Source organism: Scyliorhinus torazame, chromosome 11, assembly GCF_047496885.1.
Source record: "Scyliorhinus torazame isolate Kashiwa2021f chromosome 11, sScyTor2.1, whole genome shotgun sequence".
In the NCBI taxonomy this organism is placed as follows: domain Eukaryota; kingdom Metazoa; phylum Chordata; class Chondrichthyes; order Carcharhiniformes; family Scyliorhinidae; genus Scyliorhinus; species Scyliorhinus torazame.
The window spans coordinates 221,580,332-221,605,259 of record NC_092717.1 but is presented as its reverse complement, the minus strand read 5'-3'; the positions used below and the strand labels follow the sequence as shown (position 1 = coordinate 221,605,259).

The 24,928-nt window shown below is 46.4% G+C and overlaps 1 protein-coding gene across 2 annotated transcripts in view; it reads right to left on the bottom strand.

Moving 5' to 3' along the window:
* The window catches only part of mtcl1 (microtubule crosslinking factor 1), a 252,955-nt gene that overhangs the window by 62,170 nt on the left and 165,857 nt on the right, over positions 1-24,928 (bottom strand). For both annotated transcript variants that reach the window (XM_072468349.1, XM_072468350.1), the window contains exons 7-9: positions 20,238-20,360; positions 16,487-16,717; positions 14,489-14,665 (exon numbers count right to left, since the gene is read on the bottom strand). In XM_072468349.1, coding sequence (XP_072324450.1) covers positions 14,489-14,665; positions 16,487-16,717; positions 20,238-20,360 — 531 coding nt within the window. The remainder of the gene's footprint in view (positions 1-14,488; positions 14,666-16,486; positions 16,718-20,237; positions 20,361-24,928) is intronic.

The window sequence follows — 24,928 nt, the reverse complement described above, 5'->3', positions numbered from 1 at the left end:
TAATAATTCAGTATCTCCCAGATTTGAACTTGATTCTCATCTCAAATTGCATGCCTTTTAGTGACACTTGAATCCATAATCTGCGGATTCCGGGGCAGAGGTACAGCAACGCGGTGCAGTGCTGCTATGGTTGCTGTCAAAGCAATGGAGTTTGCTGGTGGTTGATGCATCTATTGAATGAACCATCCACAAATACTGACTCATTCATGGGACACCTGAAAGACAACAGTCACCTCACCAGAGAAAAATCATTGCTATCATTGAAGAAAATAGCCCTCTTTGCCCATGTATGGCCACAGAGGTGGCACACTGCCAGGTTGACAAGCACAGAGATGAAGTGAGACTGACAGGAAGAAAATCCTTAGAATCCCTACAGTGCAGAAGGAGGCCATTCGGCCCATCAAATCTGCACCGACCCTCCAAAAAAGCACCCAACCTAGGCCCACTACCTAACCCTATCCCCGTAACCCCACCCAACCCGCACATCTTTGGACTATTGGAGGAAACCGGAGCACCCGGAGGGAACCCATGCAGATGGGGGGAGAACATGCAAACTCCACACAGACAGTGACCTGAGGCTGGAATTGAACCTGGGCTACTGGCGCTGTGAGGCAGCGGTGTTAGCCACTATGCCGTGATGAGATCATGCGATTCTCTCTCAAGCCCCAGTTTGAAAACTGATGCCGTGCATGCTACCTTATATCCCAGGTCCCAAATATGTCGAAAGATGCAGTTAAAACTTCTCATAAACAATGGGGCGCAGTGAGTCAGAGCAAACGCTGCTAGTCTGGGGAAACCAGCCAGCTGGCATGAGTCTCCCATGGATTCAATCGAATCATGTTTCCTTTGTCTGGATTCAATTTAATAAGAGGTTAAAACTATTTGACTGGGGAAAAGGAAGTTTGTCCTGTCACCTAGGATAAATAAACCTCCCAATTTTGACAGGCCCCTCTCACCTAACCATTTTCCATCCTCCTGGCTAGGATACAGCACTGCTTGGTGCCCAAGTTACCAACACTGTAAACATCGAGTACATCAAAGCCACCGCAAGCCTCAGGATAGCAATTCAGAAGCAAAGTTGGCGCTTTAAAATGTGACCGTTGTGATAAAGCAGAAAATAAAGCAAGAAATTTTAATAAAACTCATGAAGTATTAGCTGGTAGGTGGATTCTTTCAGGCAATTCCACACTGTAGTCATTCCAAGTCGGAAATAGCTTTTCAGGAAATAATGCAGTCTTCCCACAAGCCAACACCACCCCGGAGAATGCTCGCCATTATTTCTGCCTTCTGGCAGTTAAAACCCGTTTCCCTCCCCACCGGCTCTCCTGTGTCTGCAATGTTAGAACAGAGTGCCAGTTGAATTTGTTATTTTCTCAGTACCCGGAAGGAGATTCCTGGCCTGGTCATGCAGCGTGGAGATTGGAAAAGTCACACCACCCCTGGCATTTGGAAGCACACACAGTTAAACTGCGTTTGGTTCAGCTGTTGCCACAGACAATAATGTGTGTTTGGCAGAAGGTGAAACATCCCTGGGAATAGAGGCAGAGCTATTAGTTAATGAAAAGGTCCATGTTCTACCAATAGCCTTGCCAGTACAGGTGAAATGAAATGAAAATCGCTCATTGTCACAAGTAGGCTTCAATGAAGTTACTGTGAAAAGCCCCTAGTCACCACATTCCGGCGCCTGTTGGGGGAGGCTGTTACGGGAATCGAACCGTGCTGCTGGCCTGCCTTGGTCTGCTTTCAAAGCCAGCGATTTAGCCCTGTGCTTGATGGGATGGGAAGGTTTCACTTCAGTTGGTAAGAGGACGTCTTGTGACTCCAGATCCACCTTCACTTTGCATATTCTGCCTGAAGTTCTGCATTGCTTGTAATTACTGCTGGCTGCAGGTTGAAATTAAGTATGAATTACAAGGATGAATTAGAGCCAACGGGATCAATTTGAAGCTAACTCACTGGGAGGGAAACCTATGAGGTTGAGTAAAACGCAGAGTTTACACTCCAGGTAATAAATCCAGGGTGCAATTCCAGCGATGCTTCCAATTTTGAGCCTTCCCTGACAGGCGGGCCAGGTTGTAACTATTCCCCACGCCACATGAGCAAACCATGGATGTGTTCAGGCACATTCCCTCATGTTAACAGCAATCTTGTTTCTCAAAAAACAGGAATGGCCATTTGGAGGTGCCGAAGTCTGCTGCCCCAAGAATTAGCAAGAAGAGAGAAATCTCGGCTAAGTATAATAATAGTGCCTTTATTGTCACAAGTAGGCTTGCATTCACACTGCAATGAAGTTGCTGTGAAAAGCCCCTAGTCGCCACATTCCGGCGCCTGTTCGGGTGCACTGAGGGGGAATTCAGGGTGTCCAAATTACCTAACAGCACGTCTTTCGGAGGAAAGGTTGAGCGTTACCATTGGCGTAAAAATCTACACTTCACTCCTGCCGTGACTCGAGCAGTTTTATTTATCCTCTGCAACTTTGGCAAACGGCTGCCGCACCACAGGAAGTGCAGCGTATCGCAGACACTGAGACAGACTGGAATCGGACAATGGGAATGGGATCAAAGGAAGGTATAAACAAGGACAAGGCAAACCGGAAGAAGCTCTGTGAGCGGAATCACTGGAGGTAAGGGAAACTAAAATCTAGAGAACTGCTTTTTCAAAATTCAGCCAAGAATGCAAGTTCTGTCTGGCAGGAAATTAGATTGGTCAATTAAAAACCGGCATCAAGGATGAGCATGCAATTCAGGGGAAATGTATCTCTGCAGAATGATGTTGGAGCTGTGACCATTGAGCCTGTGAAGGGGAAAGTGGATACATTTTTGGAAGAAATGCAAGGAAAATGGGGAAAATGCAGAGCAATGAAATCAGTTCATGTATTATTCTAGAAAAGAGCACACTCCTGAAAGAATGGGTGGGGTTTTCCGCACAACGCGCCATGTGTTTCGCCATGCCGGAGGCAGCCCGCCATTGGGTGATGGCAGGATCATTTGGTCCTGCTGTTGTCATTGGGATTTCCGCGGAATGGACACCCCCTGGCCTGCGTGAAACCTGTGGCGAGGGTGCCATCGGCGAGGTGGCCGTCAGGTTCCGTGTATAATGGTCTGAGAAGGCTTTGCAGTGTAGATGCTGAGGGGCTGTTTTAGACTGCAATGTCTAAAACCAGTAGCAAAAGAGCTAGATTCTCCCATGGGGGTGGGTTTGGGATCCAAAACCACTTCGAACTTCTGCTTCTCTCCCCCACCATTCCCCCACAAACGGATTTCCTCCTCCAGGCACCCAAACTGGTCCCCGTCAGAGAGAAACTGGATGCTGACTGGAAAATCCAAGTTGGCCCCCTTTCATTGACCCTAATTAGATCCTCAACATTAGCTGATCGCCGCACGTGAGCCTGTAGCCCTGCCAAACCAGGATTGGCGTGGGAAACTGGCATGCTGGCCAGCCCGGATTTTTCCGGGCTTTCATTCTCACCACCAAAGGTTCAACCTGCAGGCTTGAATTTCGCTCCCAGGTCTGGAGTTCTTGATTCGGGACAATTCCCTGCTTTGCAAACCCAATCTGTGTAAACGTGTCCTGGTAGTTCTGATTTTTGGGCCGGAAAGTGGAGAAGGGGGTGGGGGAGGGGGCGACCGCAGAATCAGTTTGGAAGCTGCCAGGTGTGAGGCAGCCTGGGCAGAAGGCTAGCCTTGGCTCTGCGGCACTGTCAAAGATATCGAAAAAATGAATAAAGCAAAAAGCAACCCTCAAGCCCGCACCCGTCATCACTTCCAATGCCTTACCCATGCCACCTCATAACCCCACCCATCCTCTTTATGGCCCCCAAATTGTCGATATCAACCTCTGCCCCTCCACCTACCACCCACGGCCCATTCTAAGCTTTAAGTCAGCTTCGTGTCAACTCATGTCCCCATCACCCTTTGCCCTTACACATACATGCCAACTCACCCAGTATCCACCATGGCCAAACCTCATGGAATTCCTACAATGCAGAAGGAGGCCATTTGATCCATCGAGTCTGTACCGACCCTCTGGAAGAGGCCCACTCCCCTATCCCCCTAACCCCATCTAACCTGGACACTAGGGGCAATTGATCATGGCCAATCCTGCACATCTTTGGCCTGTGGGAGGAAACCGGTGCATCCAGAGGAAACCCATACAGGCACGGGGAGAACGTACAAGCTCCACACAGACAATCACCCAAAGCTGGAATTAAACCCGGGTCCTTGGCAATGTGAGGCAGCAGTGATAACCACTGTGCCACCCACCTCAGCACCATGCTGAGATTAAATAAAGTTCTGAAGTGTCGATTGATGAATTTACTATTTAAAAAAATACCCTCATTGATTAAAAGAAACATTCATTACATTTAACTTCTCTTCATCCCTTAGAGAAAAAAGAAATTGTATTTATTGTCCCATTTCAAAGACTTTATAGTCACTTAGAACTGCCAATCAAGCTGCAAATTGACAGGCATCCTATTGTGATAATGATTGATAGTTAAAATGTAGCACTAGAATCACTGAACTACAGAAGGGGGCCATTCGGCCTATCAAGTCTGCACTGACCCTCTGAGAGAGCACTCTACCTAGGCCCACGCCCCCACCCTAACCTCTTGCGCACTATGGGGCAATTTAGCATGAATGATCCATCTAACCTGCACATCTTTGGACTGTGGGATGAAACCGGAGCACCCGGAGGAAACTCATGCAGACCCAGAGAGAATGTGCAAACTCCACAGTCACCCTCGGTTGGAATTGAATCCGGGTGCTTGGCACTGTGAGGCAGCAGTGCTAACCACTGTATCACTGTGTCACCCCAGTAATCCTAAAATGATAGCTCTTGGGCTTATGTCAACAGATAGAGTGAAATGACAAGCACGGATTTATTTATAATACTGCCCGCAGTTTATTTTTAATATTTAAAGAGCAGGACATTTAAATGCTTTGACAGTCCTCTTGACAGTTCAAATGAGTGTGACTATTCCAATGAATATATGCACATTTTTGCCTACTTTTAACAATCCTAAAGGGCAATTTGCCTCTCCCAAAGGGCTCCTTGTTTCTCCAAAACTTATCTGACTGCTCCCAAATATGTCCCAGGACCATATTCAAAAGGGGTACTTACCTCTCAAAAATGGTACCCCACCGCTCCAAAGAACCCCCACAACTTTAGAACTTTTCCCACCAGGTCTAAAGGAAACATCCCAGTATTCAAAATCAGATCTGACTAAGGCATTTCCAGTTTAACATGAGGAGCTGTCTCTGTGAACCATGGATGTGAACCATTAGGATATTCCACCTTCTGCAAAAATGTCAGAGACCGGGTGCGGGACATCCAGATCCAGGCCTCTGCCATTTTTGCAAAGACACAGAGCCTCTCCGTCTCACGTAACAATTCTGGCCGTAGCTTCATGATAAGGGGGTTAATCATTAAAGATGGAAAGGTAGAGCAATTTCTTCACACAAAAGGTTGTGAACATTTTGGAGGTCAGTGGATGCTCAGTCACTAATTTTACTGAATGGCAGGGCTGGCTCGAGGAGCGGTGTGGCCTACCCTCTTGGGTTTTTAGATGCCACGAACCAAATGGCCCCCTTTTGTGGTGTAAACTTAAATGATTCAAGGAGCAATTAGGCAAGGAAATAATCAACGAATTGCACCACACTCGGACGTCCTGAGGAACAAAGGGACCTTGGCGTGTTTGTAAATAGATCTCTGAAGGCAGACGGCTGGTTAATATGGCACGTCTTAACGTTCGAGGCTATGGACCAAGTGCTGGCAATTGGGATTAGAGTTGGCAGATCAGGTGCCTTTCATGCAGCGAAGACCCGATGGGCCACAGGGCCTTTTCTGCACTGTATTGCTCCGTGATTCTGTGAGTCCAACAGTCAGCAGCGCCTTTAGGTGGAGAAACACCTTTTATTTTATAAAGTGCCTTTCCTTTCCACCAATAAGTGAGGATTCCATTTATGAGATCCCCTGATGGCACCGAGGATTTATCGAGTCAGTAGTTGTTATCGATCAAGAAGGTCCTATACTTGGCATCCGGTACGTTATCTGACATTTAACCCTGGCACTTGGACTCAGTGCCTCTGGTGTAGGGAGAAGGGGTCCAAGGAATTCTGCTCCTTCTTGTTGTTTAGTAATGTACATCCGCCGGCAGGCCAAGCATGGGCAGGATCAAACTGGGCTGCGATGCAACTCCTAGTTAACATTCACTGTTAATATAAGGAATGGCGATTAAAAATAAACAGAGAATGCTGGAAATACTCAATCAGCCTGGTTTCCCTGATCAGACAGAAACAAACGTAATGTTTCAGGTGGATGATCTTAGTCTTAATGTTAACTCTGTTTCTCCATCCACAGAAGCTGCCTGACCTGCTGAGAATTTCCAACATCTCTGCTTTTATTGGAGATCTCCAGCATTTTGAAGTGTGCAACTCCTTTCGGAGGGGGCGGGGGAAGGGGGAGAGGTAGGAGAGGGTGGGGGAAGGGGGAGGGGGTAACGGGGGCAAGGATTGCCAAAAGGTCCTGTATTTTACAGCCTTGTTGTTCAGATAGTGATCTATAACAATCTGCTGTTCAACTTGGCTGCAATCAGTGTAGAATGAGTGCCAGAATAACCATTTCAACTATGAGTAGGTCACAGGAGATGCTATCAATCGCAAGCTAACCCTGGGAAGTGCAAGCAAAGCAAAATGCTTTCAAGGAACCGAATGTGACTCTACTTCAAACAACCTCAGCTACCTGTCAATCATTTGGTTGCGACATTGCCCAACCTGTACAGTACGAGCTGAGGGCAACTTTCATACGTTCCCTGTTAGCACAAACCGTTATGAAACTTGAGTCCCATGACTCATCAGGATATGTTTAAGAATAGGCAGCGACATAACAACAATTATTGACGCATAAATAAAGTTTATAGAGAAGGTTTTTAAAGGATAGAAGAGCAGTTTGCTTGTTCTGATTGCACTGATTGTCTCTTGGGCACCAATTAAAATGGAAACGGGGAAAGAAAATTGCTCCCTCGTTCAAAGTGAAGCAATCTCCCCAAATACTGTGCTAATAAACTGTGGCCTACACGAATGAGGAATTCTATTCATTCATTACAACACACTATAGTTGCTAAGAAAGCAGCTTCCCAAATTACTTTTTTAACAAAGCAATGTTGTTGTGTAGTGCGCACATGGTCCTCCAGCACGCTACCTTCTCAAATATTCTAAACTTTTGTCAAGAAAAGACATTTTTGGATTGAAAGACATTAGTCTACTTAATCCACCACTCCCCGCCCCCAACAACAACATGATCATAATTCTCTTTACAAGTGTGGTTATCATGCTGTCCGAAGGTCCCAATTAAAATTCACTGCTAGCTTCATGATAAGGGGGTTAATCATTAAAGATGGAAAGGTAGAGCAATTTCTTCACACAAAAGGTTGTGAACATTTTGGAGGTCAGTGGATGCTCAGTCACTAATTTTACTGAATGGCAGAGCTGGCTCGAGGAGCGGTGTGGCCTACCCTCTTAGGTTTTTAGATGCCACGAACCAAATGGCCCCCTTTTGTGGTGTAAACTTAAATGATTCAAGGAGCAATTTGGCAAGGAAATAATCAACGAATTGCACCACACTCGGAAGTCCTGAGGAACAAAGGGACCTTGGCGTGTTTGTAAATAGATCTCTGAAGGCAGACGGCTGGTTAATAGGGTGGTGAAAAAGGCAACACTTGCCTTTATCAATCGTAGCATACATTACAAAAGCAAGGAAGCCATGTTGGAGTTGTAGAGAACATAGATGAGGCCACAGCTGGAGTACTGTGTGCAATTCTGGTCGCCACATCATAGGAAGGATGTGATTGCATTGGAGGGGATGCAGAGGCGATTCACCAGGATGTCACCTGGGATGGAACATTTTAGTTAGGAAGAGAGGTTGAATAGGCTTGGGTTGTTTTCGTTGGAGCAAAGAAGACTGAGGGGCGACCTGATCGAGGTGTACAAGATTATGAGGGGCATGGACAGGGTGGACAGGAAACAGCTGTTCCCCTTAGTTGACGGGTCGGTTAAGAGGGGACACAAGTTCAAGATGAGGGGCGGGAGGTTCAGGGGGGAATTTGAGCAAAGACCTTTTTACCCAGTGGGTGGTGACTATCTGGAACACACTGCCTGGGAGACTGGTAGAGGCGGGTTGCCTCACATTATTTAAAAAGTACATGAATGAGTACTTGACACGTCTTAACATCCGAGGCTATGGACCAAGTGCTGGCAATTGGGATTAGAGTTGGCAGATCAGGTGCCTTTCATGCAGCGAAGACCCGATGGGCCACAGGGCCTTTTCTGCACTGTATTCTTCAGTGATTCTGTGAGTCTGACAGTCAGCAGCGCCTTTAGGTGGAGAAACACCTTTTATTTTATAAAGTGCCTTTTCCTTTCCACCAACAAGTGAGGATTCCATTTATGAGATCCCCTGATGGCACCGAGGATTTATCTAGTCAGTAGTTGTTATCGATCAAGAAGGTCCTATACTTGGCATCCAGTACGTTATCTGACATTTAACCCTGGCACTTGGACTCAGTGCCTCTGGTGTAGGGAGAAGGGGTCCAAGGAATTCTGCTCCTTCTTGTTGTTTAGCAATGTACATCCGCCGGCAGGCCAAGCATGGGCAGGATCAAACTGGGCTGCGATGCAACTCCTAGTTAACATTCACTGTTAATATAAGGAATGGCGATTAAAAATAAACAGAGAATGCTGGAAATACTCAATCAGCCTGGTTCCCCTGAGGAGACAGAAACAAACATAATGTTTCAGGTGGATGATCTTAGTCTTAATGTTAATTCTGTTTCTCCATCCACAGAAGCTGCCTGACCTGCTGAGAATTTCCAACATCTCTGCTTTTATTGGAGATCTCCAGCATTTTGAAGTGTGCAACTCCTTTCGGAGGGGGTGGGGGAAGGGGGAGAGGTAGGAGAGGGTGGGGGAAGGGGGTGGGGGTAACGGGAGCAAGGATTGCCAAAAGGTCCTGTATTTTACAGCCTTGTTGTTCAGATAGTGATCTATAACAATCTGCTGTTCAACTTGGCTGCAATCAGTGTAGAATGAGTGCCAAAATAACCATTTCAACTATGCATAGGTCACAGGAGATGCTATCAATCGCAAGCTAACCCTGGGAAGTGCAAGCAAAGCAAAATGCTTTCAAGGAACCTAATGTGACTCTACTTCAAACAACCTCAGCTACCTGTCAATCATTTGGTAAGGACATTGCCCAACCTGTACAGTATGAGCTGAGGGCAACTTTCATATGTTCCCTGTTAGCGCAAACCATTATGAAACTTGAGCCCTATGACTCATCAGGATATTTTTAGGAATAGGCAGCAACATAACGACAATTGTTGATGCGTAAATTAAGTTTATAGAGAAGGATTTTAAAGGATAGAAGAGCAGTTTGCTTGTTCTGATTGCACTGATTGTCTCTTGGGAACCAATTAAAATGGAAACGGGGAAAGAAAACTGCTCCCTCATTCAGAGTAAAGCAATCTCCCCAAACGCTGTGCATTAGCTCACTGGGCTAAATCACTGGCTTTTAAAGCAGACCAAGGCAGGCCAGCAGCACGGTTCAATTCCCATACCAGCCTCCCCGAACAGGCGCCGGAATGTGGCGACTAGGGGCTTTTCACAGTAACTTCATTGAAGCCTACTCGTGACAATAAGCGATTTTCATTTTTTTAAAAAAAAATTTTATTCTCTTCCTTTTCCACATTTTCTCCCACATTTACACCCATCATCAATAAACAATAATCAGCAAGATATGTCAATCCCCATAATAACAACGATCCCATCCGCCCACCAACCCCCAAACCTCAGCCCACATGTTTACATAAACAAATGACAAAAAGGAATCAGGGATTACCCATAGTCACCCTTAATCTACACAGCCCCCCCACCCCACCCCCCCACCCCCCCCCCAACTAATGTTCGATGTTATCCAGTTCTTGAAAGTGCACAATAAATAGTGCCCATGACTTGTAGAACCCCTCCGAGCTTCCCCTCAGTTCGAACTTAACCTCAAGGGTCAAGTATTCCAACAGGTCCCCCCGCCACGCCAGGGCACTGGGTGGAGAGGCTGATCTCCATCCCAGCAGGATCCGCCTTCGGGCGATCAACGAGGCGAAGGCTATGATATCTGCCTCCGCTCCTGTTTCCAACCCTGGCTGGTCCGACACCCCGAATATGGCCTCCTGGGGACCCGGGTCCAGTTTCACACGCACCACCTTGGAAATTACCCTAAACACCTCCTTCCAGTACTCCCCTAGCTTTGGACAGGACCAAAACATATGAACGTGATTCACGGACCCCCCCCCCCGCCGCAACGCTCACACAGAACCTCTACTCCTTCAAAAAATCGGCTCATCCTCGCCCTCGTGAGGTGCGCTCTATATACCACCTTCAGCTGTAACAGCCCCAACCTCGCACATGAGGTGGAGACATTCACTCTCTGGAGCACCTCACACCAGACCCCCTCCTCTATAACCTCTCTCAGCTCTTGCGATTTTCATTTTCATTTTCATTTCATTTCATAAACTGTGGCCTACACGAATGAGGAATTCTATTCATTCATTACAACTCAACACTATAGTTGCTAAGAAAGCAGCTTCCCAAATTACTCGTTTAACACGACAATGTTGTTGCGTAGTGCGAGCATGGGGCGCGATTCTCCGACCCCCCACCGGGTCAGAGAATCGCCAGGGGCCGGCGTGAATCCCGCCCCCGCTGTGTCCCGAATTTTCCGCCACCGGAGATTCGGCAGGGGCGGGAATCGCGCTGCGCCGGTCGGCAGAAATCCCCCGGCGATTCTCCGGTCCGCGATGGGCCAAAGTCCTGCCGCTGTCAACCCACGCCAGCCGGCATGGATTGAACCACCTTTCGAACGGCGGGACAAGGCGGCGCGGGCGGGCACCAGGGTCCTGGGGGGGCGCGGGACGATCTGGCCCCAGGGGGTGCCCCCACGGTGGCCTGCCCGCGATCGGGGCCCACCGATCCGCGGGCGGGCCTGTGCCGTGGGGGGCACTCTTTTCCTGCCGCCTTCGCCATGGTCTCCACTATGGCAGAGGCGGAAGAGACCCCCTCCACTGCGCATGCGCGGGGATGCCATGAGCGCCCGCTGACGCTCCCACGCATGCGCCGCAGGGCAAAGTCATTTCCGCGCCAGCAGGGGGGGACACCAAAGGCCTTTCCAGCCAGCTGGCGGGGCGGAAATCAGTCCGGCGCAGGCCTAGCCCCTCAAGGTGAGGGCTCGGCCCCCCCAAGATGCGGAGAATTCCGCACCTTTGGGGTGGCGCGATGCCGGACTGATTCGCGCCGTTTTTGGCACCGGTCGGTGGACATCGCGACGATTGCGGAGAATCCCCCCCATGGTCCTCCAGCACTCTACCTTCTCAAATATTCTAAACTTTTGTCAAGAAAATACATTTTTAGATTCAAAGACATTAATCTACCTAATCCCACCACTCCCCGCCCCCAACAACAGAATGATCATAATTCTCTTGACAAGTGTGGTTATCATGCTGTCTGAGGGTCCCAAAATGGGGAGGCGGGCACCCTCCAGTGTAATTGGGGGCACCATTTAAAATTCACTGCTGCTGTGCAGGTTTCTCAGGGGTTGGGACGTTTGGCAGTGATGGTGAGGCAGGAGCTGACGGCTCCAGAGGGGAAGTGCCTTTCCCACCGCTGCTTGTGCATCAGAAGGAGCTGGGATGCTCCCTGGCCGCTCGTGGAACCCTTCGGCCCCTCCCTGCTGGTAGCAGTCGATCTCTGTGCTCCCGATGCCAGATTACACTGTCCTTTGCCACAGTGCCTAATCCTCTCACCGCAACCTTCCCCTCACCATCAACATACTTCCTTCGAAATGCCGGGGGGTGTCTCAAAGCACCCTCGGTTGTCAACCCCGCCATCACTTTTTTACGGCTAATCTGGCCAGTTGGCGGGTGTGAAGCAGGAAAAGGATCCAAATAATTATAATGAAGTACAGCCATTAAGTTCAGCGGGAGTTCTGCTTTGCCGGCCTTGTCAGGGTTTTTGGCCACATTCAACTGCCCCTGCACCCCTACAAATATATCCCTTTTGGATTGATTTTAATCCCACCTTTGCGACTTTCGTCACACCTTTGCTGAACACAAGCTCCTTTTATACACTTCCTTTAACGTAAGGTCCCAAGGCACTGAGCCAAATTAGAGTAAATGACGAGGAGCTATGTCAAAGAGGTAGCTTTAATGGGGAACCTTAAAAGGAGGAAATAAAGATTAGAAGGCCAGAGCTTAACATCTCAGTTGAAAACATGGCCACTAATGAAACATAGAACATACAGTGCAGAAGGAGGCCATTTGGCTCATCGAGCCTGCACCGACCCACTTAAGCCCTCACTTCCACCCTATCCCCGTAACCCAATGGTGCAGCAATTACATTCCAGCATACATGAGAGCGTAGAATCAGAGGAGCACAGATTTCTCAGAGGATCGTGAAGCTAGAGGATGCTACAGAGATGGAGGGGAGGAGGGGGGAGGCACAACATTGCTTAACCAGGAGCAACATAGGTCAGTGAGGGCAGGGGTAATAGGTTAGCGAGGCGGCAAAATTCTGAATGGCCTTAAGGAGGATGGGAGGCGGGCCAGGAAAGGCCAAAAACATATCCAATTCCTTTGCATACTATTCAATGAAGGCCAGGTCTGGCAGTTATTATCTCCAGGTCTCAGCCAGCTTGGTGTAAAGTGGCGAATAGGAGGCATGGTGGTTAACACTGCTACCTCACAGCTCCAGGGACCCAGGTTCAATTCCGGCCTTGGGGTAACTGTCTATGTGGAGTTTGTTCGTTCTCTCTGTGTCCGCGTGGGTTTCCCCCGGGTGCTCCGGTTTTCTCCCAAGCCCCAAAGTGTGCAGGTTAGGTGGATTGGCCATACTAATTTGCCCCTTAGTGTCCAAACATGTGGTGGTTTAGGCGGGGTTATGGGGATAAGATGGGGGGGTGGGCCGAGGTAGGATGCTCTTTCAGAGGGCAGGTGCAGACCCGTTGGGTCGAATGGCCTCCTTCTGCAGTGTGAGGATTCTATGATGCTACCGAACCATTCTTGAAGATGGGCATTGATATCATCAACCCATTCTGTGCCCTTGCTATCCTCAGTGCATCTTGCGAGTGCTGCTCGAGCTAATAGGAGTGAACTGATCGACAAACAAAAAAAATCACGGTGGAACCAGATCACCTTCTACCACTGTGGCAGTTGCATGATTCAATGTTAATGGAATTGTTGACAAGCCACAGCAGTTAATCTCTATTAATTACAGATTCCAATCATATCCCAGACAATCAGGCCCAGACATGACCTGAGGTGGGAGCTTTGCGAACCATAGACCCAAACCACCTGTTCCTCACCATCAATGCTACAGTTACGTGTCATGTCTCAAATTACTCCAATACTTATCCCAAATAGGGTATGTAACTCTATCTGAATTTCCCACATGATCAAGCTTTCAATCTCAAGCGGCTTTTGAGAGGTGAAAATTGTAGGTCAGGCTTATAAAGAGGGAGGCGAAATGGAGAACGAACGTTTCCAGACTGCCTTGTAACAGTCAGTTTTAATGTAGTTTTGGTTGAGAGGAACCACGCTGGAAGTTGCCATTTGTTGTAGATGGAAGATGATATGCAAAGAGAGTATCTCTTTGCAAATTATACACCATGTGATAGGAGCTTTTGGTTGAATCCATTCTTCAGTATGGTTGCGCAAGATGGCAGAACGTGAACAAAAGTGTTTAGTGACTGAAATAGCTTATTTGATAAGTATTCTCTGTGTTTCTAGGATCCAGGAAAACTAGGTATGCATTTGCATGCACTGCTAATTGGTGCAATCAATCTCTATTAATTAGGACTAGACATGACATGTGGAGTTATATGGCAACCAAAAGTCTAAAATCTTCGCAAGCAATGCTAGACTTACCACATATCTCACTCAAATGAGTTGTACACTGCATCCTAAATCAACTCCTCCACTTTTGAAGAGCAATTAATTACTATTAGAGTGCAACCATCGAGAGGCTTTAGAAACAGCACAATAAGAAATCTGTACTGAGCACAACAGTAAGAGACCTAATCACTGAAAGGTGGCTCAGATGTGTTGGACACATAAAAATAATGAGTTAAGACAAATTATTGATAAGAGGATCACGTCCCAGGGAGATCACGGAACTTGTAGTCAGATGATGCTAACAACCATATTCAAGCTAAACAACTTAATTTTAAGAAAACAGCAGGCTTTTTATCTTACAGAAAGTGACTGGTGTAGCTTTGTTCATTGAAGATCTACCTGCTGGCCTGATAATGGAAGTCACATAACCTCATTAGCTAGTTCTTTTTCAAGGTCAATCTATAAATTCTAACTAACTGAAGCAGGAGAGGATGAGAGGAGAATAATGAGCGAAGTATGTGCGTGGAGTAGGATTGAGAGGGGGAGACACACCTGCTTCTGGTGCTGAAGTAACTCTTTTGTTTGCAGTTGTGGTCTGTGATCTTCACTCTCTGCAGAGGAAAGCTGGGAGTATTCAGTCAGCACACACCCACTATCCTCTTGGTCAGGGTCTAGCTCTTTTTGTTCAAGGTGCAGGTTCAGTTCAGGCAAGTTTTCAATCTGTTCAAACTGTAAACATATTTGGATACGTTAAACAGACTATTAAAATTTTAGCCGCGCAGGTTCACAGTTAATATTGCTGGAATAAACATTTTTCCTGAGTGATACAGTTTCCATTTTCCCTAATGCAGAAAATTGTTAATTATTTGGGATGTTCACAACTAGAAGCTAATTTCTCGATCCTCTCTTCAGTGGTCTGGTGTTTCCTGCTCATCACTCAGCTGTCTGCATCTAGTGGTTCAAAATAAATGCTGATGTGAAGTGGCTACACAAGAGCTGTGCATTTTCACAGGGTCAGTTCAATTCAGTTGAAAACAGCCCTTCTTCCCAAGTGGTCGTTTGCCTCCAGTATCCCAACTGTCAGGAAAGCAGAAGCAGTTTTAAGTGATCTATATTTGTATTGTTAAATATTAAAAATATGGCAGAGATTTAAGTGGTTTTAATTTGGTATTTCTGTGTAAAAAGAGTAAAATTCTAGTTATATTCATGTTGGACAAAGGTGTTTGCATGTGTGGGGGTTTTGTTCAGTTCAAACCGTGCCTTCATAGTGCTGAGAGAGGGTTACGGCATTAAAGGTAAACAAGTTTGGAGAAGTAATAAATGATTGCTTAGTTACCAAGGGCAACTTTAGGGTAGTAAGGCTTTTGTGATTGTTTTAACTGAATTCTTAGCAGTTGGTTATAGGAAGTTAGAGAGGGAACATCTCTCTCAGCTTTGCTAGGAGAAAAGCCATACCATGGAGTAATGGTTAAGAAAACAGGTGCAGAAATCTAAAGGACAGCTGGTTAAGGAAACAAGAGAAGTTTCCAAGAAGTCTGAAGTTCAAAGAACAGCGGAAACAGGTATTAGAATAGGTGACTGTTCAGGAAAGTTACAGAGAGTTGAAAAGGACTTGGCTTGTGACAGGCCAGAAAGATATCCAAAGTAGTTCTAAGATTTGTGATATCTTATTATCGTTTGTGAGACATTATTTGAAATAATTGTGGAAATTGGTGGCTGGTTCTCAAAGTTTGCATGCAAGCCTGAAAGGATAGTTGTCAAAACTGGAGCTGGATTCCTTATTAAGGGGAGAGGAATCTTTGTTTGAAAGGATTGTTTGAAAGCTTGGAGCTGGATGAAAACAGCTGATGAAAAGCATTGTTTGAAGGAAGGTTTCAAAGCATGTTTTTTTGGGAGTGGAGTTCGGGAATACTCAGGTAACAATCACCTGGGGAGAATTTGAGAAGAAATCCGCGGAAAATTGGTTGAATAGAATCAGCCATTTGGTTTCAGAGTGGTGGGCTATTTTTGAAAGCTGTATATATTTGTGAGGCTAAGGGGGGAGTATGGTTGCATTATACGCAAACTTTTCGTGTTTAATTTTCTTTTCTTGTTAAAAACTAATTAGCAAGTAAAACGTCACGGTCCTCTGAGTCAGGCTTCCATTCTGGGACCTTCTCACCCAGTAGTTGCACCAACTGGGATTGTAACACGGCCCTGTAGTCTTCTCAGTTTAGGATGTCCCCAGGTAAGGATGAAAGATATCCTCCCCTAAAAGGACATCAGTGAACCAGATGGGTTTTTACGACAATGGTTTCATGCGCATCATTAAACTTTTAATCCCAGATTGAATTAAAATTTTGGAATCGAAGCCAGATCCCAAGACCCTGGGTCTCTGGATAACTTGATCAGTGACAATATCACTGCGCCACTGCCGTAACCTTCTCAGTATCCCACCACTTACTGAGCCCTTTTCCACACTGTTTTCAACTAATCATCAACTTTCACTACCAAATGCAACAAACATTGAAGACTGAAAAATAGCTGCGCACAGAGTTGAGTTTGGCCTACCTCCAATATGTCCTCTCCACTATACTCCCTTTTCCTTCCTTGCCTCCAGTGTTTGAGCAGCCATTTAAGTTTGACATAGAACAGGAATGTGTTCTGTTTGAACATTCTCATTTCCTGTAGCAGCAGGGCCCTCTCATGACTCCATGACTTTTGCTCCAGTCTGTTCTGCAAGTTTAGGCTCTGCACTTCAAAGTCTTTCCTCAGCAGGTTCTTCTGGTTTTCCTCTTCAATCTGCGGGACAACAAAATATCATTCCGAGCACCATAGGTTTGCCAGAACGTAAGGCTAAAAGTTCCAGTGTAACCAATCGTCCCAAGGTTTACTTAGGGGTGAAAAAAAAAGAGAGATCCTGATTCCCATTCTATATCGTTCCACTCCTATCCCCACTTCACAGGCACAGGAGAAGCATTATTGCCACATGAAAATCTAAAGGTCTTTGAATACTGAGAGTACGCCAATTTTAGGGGCCAGGGAAAAATGACCTTTGCCTCATCAAGCATCGAAAATGGAGCAAATTTGAAAGCTTGTTGCATCTAATATCAGCATCAAGAACTTTCAGGCGACACACAGCTTTGCACTGCTTCAACACCAAATTGCATTTGATGGGCACTTAGGTCTGCTCCACCACTCCGATCTCTCTGTGCCAATCCTGTGCCAACTGGTGCTGAACAATAGGCATTTCTGTATTTTGTGAATTTATTCCAAACTAGAGCCGAGTTCAACACTGCCAAAATTTGCCTGGGAAAAGATAGAATCCTTCTCAATGGTTTGATAAGGAGTTGAATCCAACTCAACGGGCGGGATTTTCCGCGGCGTGGCGGGGGAGGTAGCCCGCCATTGGTCAGTGGTGGGATCCTCTGGTCCCGCCGTTGTCAACGTTGAGTGCACCCCTAGCCGCCGGGACCAGAGGATCCCACTGGCATGAACAGCCGGAAAATTCCGGCCAACATTCCGGCAGCAAGCTAACCCATTATAGTGCCTGTTTTCCCTCAGACACAAGAAGCTGCCTATCAATTTGGGTAGAATTCTAACCCATTATTAATCAAACCTTGAATAAAGTACTGTATGTAATTATAAATCTCACTGTGCAAGCATGTAACAGTATGTTTTTAATCAGCAACTCAACTGGAATCATAATAAAATGCCTGTAGCCATCCCTGGTTCAATGACCTTAGCTGGCAGGATCTGAAAGATCTGTGTTGGAAAAGGAGGCATTAGGCCAGCAACATTACATCCTAGAAATTAAACAACATTTGTTCCGCAAAATAATTATTACATTTTGCCAAAGGAGGCATATTTGTTTTCAAGATACTTAAAAAGTCTCATGATAATTCGGACTCTACATATTCCACATGAACACAATCCTCTGCCAAATTTCCTGAGCCTCAGTGTAGCTTTGTGAGGGAATTCTCTTTGCCCTCTCTTCGTTTTCTCATGATTGGCTCCTTCTTGGCGCAGTGTGCTTGTGGGACGGATGACATCATTGTGTCTGTAAACCTCTGTGTAGAATCTTGGCTTGGAGCAACATTGCATTCATCCATTACTGTTTTGGAGCCGAAATTCCCTGGAAAGCTCATCAGTAAGCCTCGCTAAAAAGCATGATATTCTCCTTCCTCGATACGCAGCATGAAAGACCAGTATTCACCACTGCCGTAAAAATAAACCCAAATACTAGTGTAGGTTTCTACACAGCACGGTCGCACATAGTTCAGAAGACTTTGGCAAGAACCCAGTATGAGCTAACCGTTGACTTTCAAGTGAAATATCATACAGCAGAGATGCAGGCCATTCAGCCCATTATGCCTGCTTCTAGTTCTTTGTGTAAAGTCACCAGAGTCCCAGATGACCGTAGGCTGCATTCCGCTTTGAGGGGGAGAGCTGACTGGTGGTGGTTTAACCTGAGGATCATCACACATGAACAGTATATAACCTATTACATCTCCATTCCATCCCCTCAATGCTCCGAATCCAGTCCTTGGTCCTCTAATATCTAGCCAGTAAATCTCCCAGCTTCACTTATGTGAAAACCTGTCTCAAATTGCTCATGTACTGTACTGTATCTCAAACAGGTTTCCCCACAGTGATGTGATCTTGATCTCAGGCATGCTGTTCAGAGGTAGCGAAGTATAGTTCAAGCCTTTCCTCATCGGGAAGAGCAGGAAGTGGGAGAGCATACCTTCCCCTTCATAAAATGGCTAGGCCCAGAAGACTAGTCAAGGCTTCCCCTTCGTTGGTCAAAGCCCTCCAATAAGCAAGCAACCTTTCTGGCTTCTTGGGCTCGGGGATTGTGGTATTATAGGTATTACGGTACCTGAGAGGCTAAAGTACCATTGGTAGAACCTGTATGCTTGCTATAGGCTAGAGTGTATAATAGCTCCGCCCTGATAGGCAGGGTATAAGAACCCGTGCTGCCCCAGCAGCCCTCATTCTGTACCTGAGCTGCTGGGGGAAACATCTAGCTTGTTAAAGCCTTCAGTTGGACTACAACCTCGCTTTAGTGGTCATTGATCGTGCATCAGGGATTTTAAACAGACTGAAGGGCTGAGGTCAACTGGTTGGCCACGTTTGAGCGGGAAGCTGTGTCGTGGACATGAGTGTCCATTTGTTGGAAATGTTCCTTTTTTTTGTAGATTGTGGCAGCAGGTTGGAAAAACGGCATTGAAGCTGGCGGCTTTCTCCACCGTAATGTTCGGGACTTAGTTGAAAAATATTGAATGAGCAGGTCCCCACAACGTTACGCCCGCAGGGTGGGCTTATGCCAGCAAGTTAGTTTTTTAAAGATCGGGGCTCCATTTTTAAAGGACGCTCCAGTGCACAAAAGTAAAACATAGAACCCCCTCTCCTGCACAATGCCGCCTCCACTTAACACCCCCTTCCCTGGGACTGCCCCTTGGCATAGGCAGTTCCAGGGAGTAAAATGCCCAAATACTACCCGGGCATGACTTTCTCCCCCTGAATGATGCACTGCCTGCTCTCCGTGGGAGACCAGTCGTAAATTCACATTGGCGTACCCTCAAGCGGGCGTGAACGGATAATCTAACAGGAGCCAATTATATGGTGAAGAGGCCTGATAATTACATTCAAATTTATTACAATGGGTTCCTGACTTTGATTCCTGTTATGTCACTGGTGGTGAGGTGGGGACAATTCCAACCAGGCTTCCCCCCAACGCAAAGCACGATTTGGGCCTCTGGTGAGATTTTGCGGTCCCGTCGCCATTCACGCCCGATAAGAACAGAAGTGCAATATCCCAGCCATCATCTCTCCTTGCAAGCAACTGCAAATCAAAATTTGGTTTATAATCACACAAGAAATGACACACCTAAACAGTGAACAATTGCCCTCCTTGCCGGACACTAAACCGGAAAAACTATCCTAACTTTTAACCCACTCATTATGAAAAACAAATCAGCTCTTTCTGGTTTAGAGTTTCATAGGTGCTGCCTATCCTCAGGTTTCTCAGTCAAGTTGCCTTTCTTGATGAGTGAACCTAATCTACGTCAAGCAGTCCCACCACCCTCACATAATATCCACAGACACGCTTTTTAGCTGAAATCACTAGGGAGCAATAAAAACAGAAAGTGCTGGACAATTGCCCCTTAGTGTCCAGGGATGGTTAGGCTAGGTTACAAGGTTACTGGGATTGGGGTAGTGGGCATGGGTCGAGTGCTCATTCGAAGGGTCGATGCAGACTTGATGGGCCGAATGGCTCATATAGAATCCACTGTGTGGATTCTATGATTCTACCCACCTGAATGATCTTGCTGGTGAATCTTTCATTCTCGTCCTCCCGAAGCTGTTTCTCCTGTTCCAGTCGAAGCTGCAGCTCTTGAACAGATAGATCCTGTTCCAGTAAAACACGGGGTTCCCTGAGCTGTGCATTTTGAGAAAATAGAAACGCTTTCAGTTAAAGCCTATAAATAAATATCCCGATACTTTCACTTTCCTCAAGCATTTCTCGGCTATTGCGGAAGTGATAGTGAAGTTTCCACTCTTGAACCTTGGATAGAAACACCGTGCATGACTGTGAAATCTAAGACTGTGCACATTGTTAGGCCGGATGAAAGCCCCAGCAGCAATGGTGGACCACCTGAGTGTGTGAGCTACAATGAACTCCCTTCTGTCAGTAATTTTACTGGAAATGGTAGCTGGCGACAAAAGGCGATTGCCCCCTTCACACAAATTGTTATGGTAAAATTACCAACAGGAGAGACTTCACCCCTGACATTTAATTAGCTTCCTGCCCTCTATTTCAGAATTAAAGGTGCTAAAATATTTATAGACAAACTGGTATCAGTATTGAGCTGTGCTCATCCTACTGATTCTCCATATGTGGCCTTTCATCATTACCTGCTGTCCCTGAATACTGGATTGTGGTGTTCCTAGTCACTTGCTCATTAAAGGGCTTCCCACCAACAAACAACAGGAGATTTGACTTTCAGGAAAACCTTTGCCTGCGTTGTGTTAAAACTCAAATTGGCTTTTGGCGTCACTGAAATCTTTGCTCACCGGCAGATACCAAATGCAGCTTCACAGTCTAGTCTTAACCGCAGAAGGATTCACACTGCAGAATAGAGCAAGAGAACAGAAGCGATTAATGTGTCTCCTAGCTGAACAGTTTCATTAAAAAAAACAGTAAGAAGTCTTACAACACCAGGTTAAAGTCCAACAGGTTTGTTTCGAATCACTAGCTTTCGGAGCACTGCTCCTTCCTCAGGTGAATGAAGAGGTGGGTTCCAGAAAAATATATTTAGACAAAGTCAAACATTGCAAGGAAGCAGCAGTGCGCCGAAAGCTAGTGATTCGAAACAAACCTGTTGGGCTTTAACCCGGTGTTGTAAGACTTCTTACTGTGCTCACCCCAGTCCTACGCCGGCATCTCCACATCATTAAAAAAAATCCAATTTAAATGTTACATACACATCTGCCTGTTTCTCCTCAATTACATGTTTTTTGTTCTCTTAATCTTTGCCCCCAACTTGATTTTTTTCCTGTGACTGAGATTTCTTGAACATTCTGTATTCTTTTGTGTTTCTGTCCTCTCTCTCTCTAGGAAGCATGGTATGGCACAGCACAAGGGGGGGGCCATTCTGCCCATCACGCTCATACTAGCACTTTTGCAAAGCTATCCTGTTAACCGTGCTCTTTTCCCAAAGCCTCATTTTCCCCCCTTTTTCAGTATTTCTCCAATTCCTTTTTCCAATATTACTAGGCCCATTCCCCCTCCCTATTCCCGTAGCCCTACCTAAGCTATACATCCCTGGACGCGAAGGGCAATTTTAGCATGGCCAATCCACCTAACCTGCACATCATCGTCTCTGGTTCTTTTGTCAACACCTTAAATTTGTGCCATCAGGTTAATGATCTTGTAAATAGAAATCCTTATTTACCCTGTCTATTCATATTCATAGATTTTGAACACCTTGAGTAAACCTCCTTCACTGTTTTAAGTAGAACAGCTTCTCTCCACTTGAAGTCCCCACGATCTGTGCCATTTTGGTAAATCTTTTCTGCATCCTCTCTGAGGCCTTGACATCCTTCCCATAGTGCGGTGCCAAGAATGGAACACAATGCTTATCTGAGGCTTAAGCGGTGCTTTAGAAAAGCTTAGCGTCCTTTCGTTTGTCCTCTATCTTTGTTAAAAAAAGGTCCTACATCCATCAAAGATTTCTGTCCATACACTTCCAGATCTTTCTGTTCCTGCACCCTCTTTAAAACTGTACACATTGGATGGTATTTTCTGTGCCCCCCCACCCCCGAGGTGTGTTTCACGGCAGTGGAAGTGGCCCGCCATTGTCAGTGGGGTTTCCCGTTGGTGCAGCCCCCCGCCGAGGAACACGCAGCGGGAATTTGATGTCCGAGGGACTGGAAGATCCTGTTGGTGGAAAATTCTAGCAATTGTCTTTCCTTAGTCTTCCTATCAACATCAATCACTTCACACTTCTCCACATTAAAGTTCACCTACAATGGGCGGAATCATCTGTTTTATTGACTTGAGTATCAACTCAGGATAATCTATCCGTCCAGTCCACTTTCGCTAATGTATCCTCATTTCATTATAATTCCCTTTATTTAAGTTAAACACAGTTGTTTCCGACCCAAGTTTCCCACCCTCAAACTGAACATCATATTATAATCACTACTTTACTCTGAGGTCATTGATCAAACCGGCCTCATTATCCATTACCAGATCCAAGATAGCTCGTTCCCTGGTTGACTCCATGACACATTGCTCAAGGAAACTATTCCGAATGCACTCAACAAATTTGTTGTCGTAGCTACACTTACCAACTTGATTAACCCAATCAACACAAGGATCAAAAACACCCATAGTTGTTGCTCTATTCTTTTTAACATGCTCCAATTATTTGTTGATTCATACCCTTTCCTACAGTGTGGCTACTGTTTGGGGGTCTATACACTACTCCTATACACTACTCTTCTTCCCCTTGCTGTATATTTCCGCCACACAAATGGACGCTACATCATCCAAATCTAGATCGTCTCTCACAGCTGTCCTCATTTCATTTTGCATTAACAGTGCTACCCCACCACCTTTTCATTCCCTCCTGTCCTTCCGAAAAGTCAAATATCCCTCGTTCTTAAGTTCCCAGCTTTGATCTCCTTGTAACCATGTCACCATAATATCCAAGAGATAAAATCTGTTCATCTTGATTTGCGCCATCAGTTCATCTACCTTATTCCAAATGCTTTGTGCATTAAGATACAAAGCATTTAGGCTTGCCTTTTTGCCATTTTTAATCATCCTAACTTTTCTTTGTGCTGTGGCCCCATTTTCTTCTCTACTGTTTTTGCATTTCACTCCTTTTTCTTCTATTATTGTCTCTGTTTTTCTTTCCCTTGTCACCGTGTTTAGGTTCCCATCCCCGTGCCATTCTAGTTAAACCTTCACCAGCCACACAATAATAATAATAATCTTTTTATTGTCACAAGTAGGCTTACATTAACACTGCAATGAAGTTACTGTGAAAAGCCCCTAGTTGCCACATTCCGGCGCCTGTTCGGGTACACAATGGGCGGGATTCTCCGAAACCGCGGCTAAGTGTTGCCGCCGGCGTATACACTGGAGCGTTTCACGCCGGTATCAACGGGCTCCTTAGCCCAGCGATTCACTTACCTGAAAGGGGACAGCAGGACGGCGGAGTGCTCCACGAAGCTCCACCTGCCGATACGGGGCCCTGCACTTCTGGCCGTGGATCGGCGCATCCGGAAGTCTCATTTACAGCCACAGAAACACCTATCTATTCCCCATACGACTGAATCCCCTACAGCTATTGAATTCCCATGCTTTTTTTTCCTGTCCTATGCAGCAGAGCCAACCATGGTGCAACAGGATTAGCTGTTGCTGCTTTCCTCTGAGAGGCCATTCCCCTCAACAGTGTCCAAAGCGGAGCATCTGATTTTCAGGGGAAAGGCCACAGGAGATTCCTGCACCGCATGCCTAGTCCTCTTGCTCTGCCTGGTGGTCACTTCCTGCCTTTGGACACAGCCTGTGGTTAATGATAATGAATCGTGGATAATGAGCAACACAATCGACCGGAACGGAGAACCTCCCTTCAACATTGAGACCCAAAGACCAGGCAAAGGGCAGCTGAGGGCGGATGGTGGTGGTTACATCTTCTTTTGGAGAGGACATCCCGAGGACCAGCCCATGACATATGGAATTAAGAATTAACTCGCCAACCCGGAAAAGGAGACTGAGAAAGGAATACCAGCGATCTAGAGTCCCATGACTGACCCCGCCCCCAGGAAATACCTGCCAAGTATGCGGTCGAAGATGCAGCTTCAGGATCAACCTCATCAGCCATGCAAGAACCCACAGAACCAATGACCAATAACATGCGGTTTCTTAGGTGGCCAATCAGACTCATTAAAAGTAATCACCAGCTGGGACAGGGTATGGAGGAGGGGTTCTGGTGTGAGGTACTCCAGAGAGTGAGTGCCTCCACCTCGTGCGCGAGGTTGGGGCTGTGATACAGCTGAAGGTGGTATACAGAGCATGCCTCACAAGGGCGAGGATGAGCCGATTCTTTGAAGGGGTAGAAGATCTGTGTGAACGTTGCGAGGGTAGCCCCCGCAAATCACGTTCATATGTTTTGGTCCTGTCCGAAGCTGAAGGATTATTGGAAGGAGGTTTTTAGGGTAATCTCTAAAGTGGTGCACATGAAATTGGACCCGGGCCCTCGGGAGGCCATATTCGGGGTGTTGGACCAGCCGGGGTTGGAAACAGATGGAGGCAGATGTTGTAGCCTTTGCCTCGTTGATCGCCCGAAGGTGGATCCTGATGGGATGGAGAGCAACCTCTCCACCCTGTGCCCTGGCGTGGCGGGGGGGACCTGTTGGAATTCATGATTCTTGAGAAGGTTAAGTTTGAACTGAGGGAAGGACGGAGGGGTTCTACAATTCATGGGCATTGTTCAT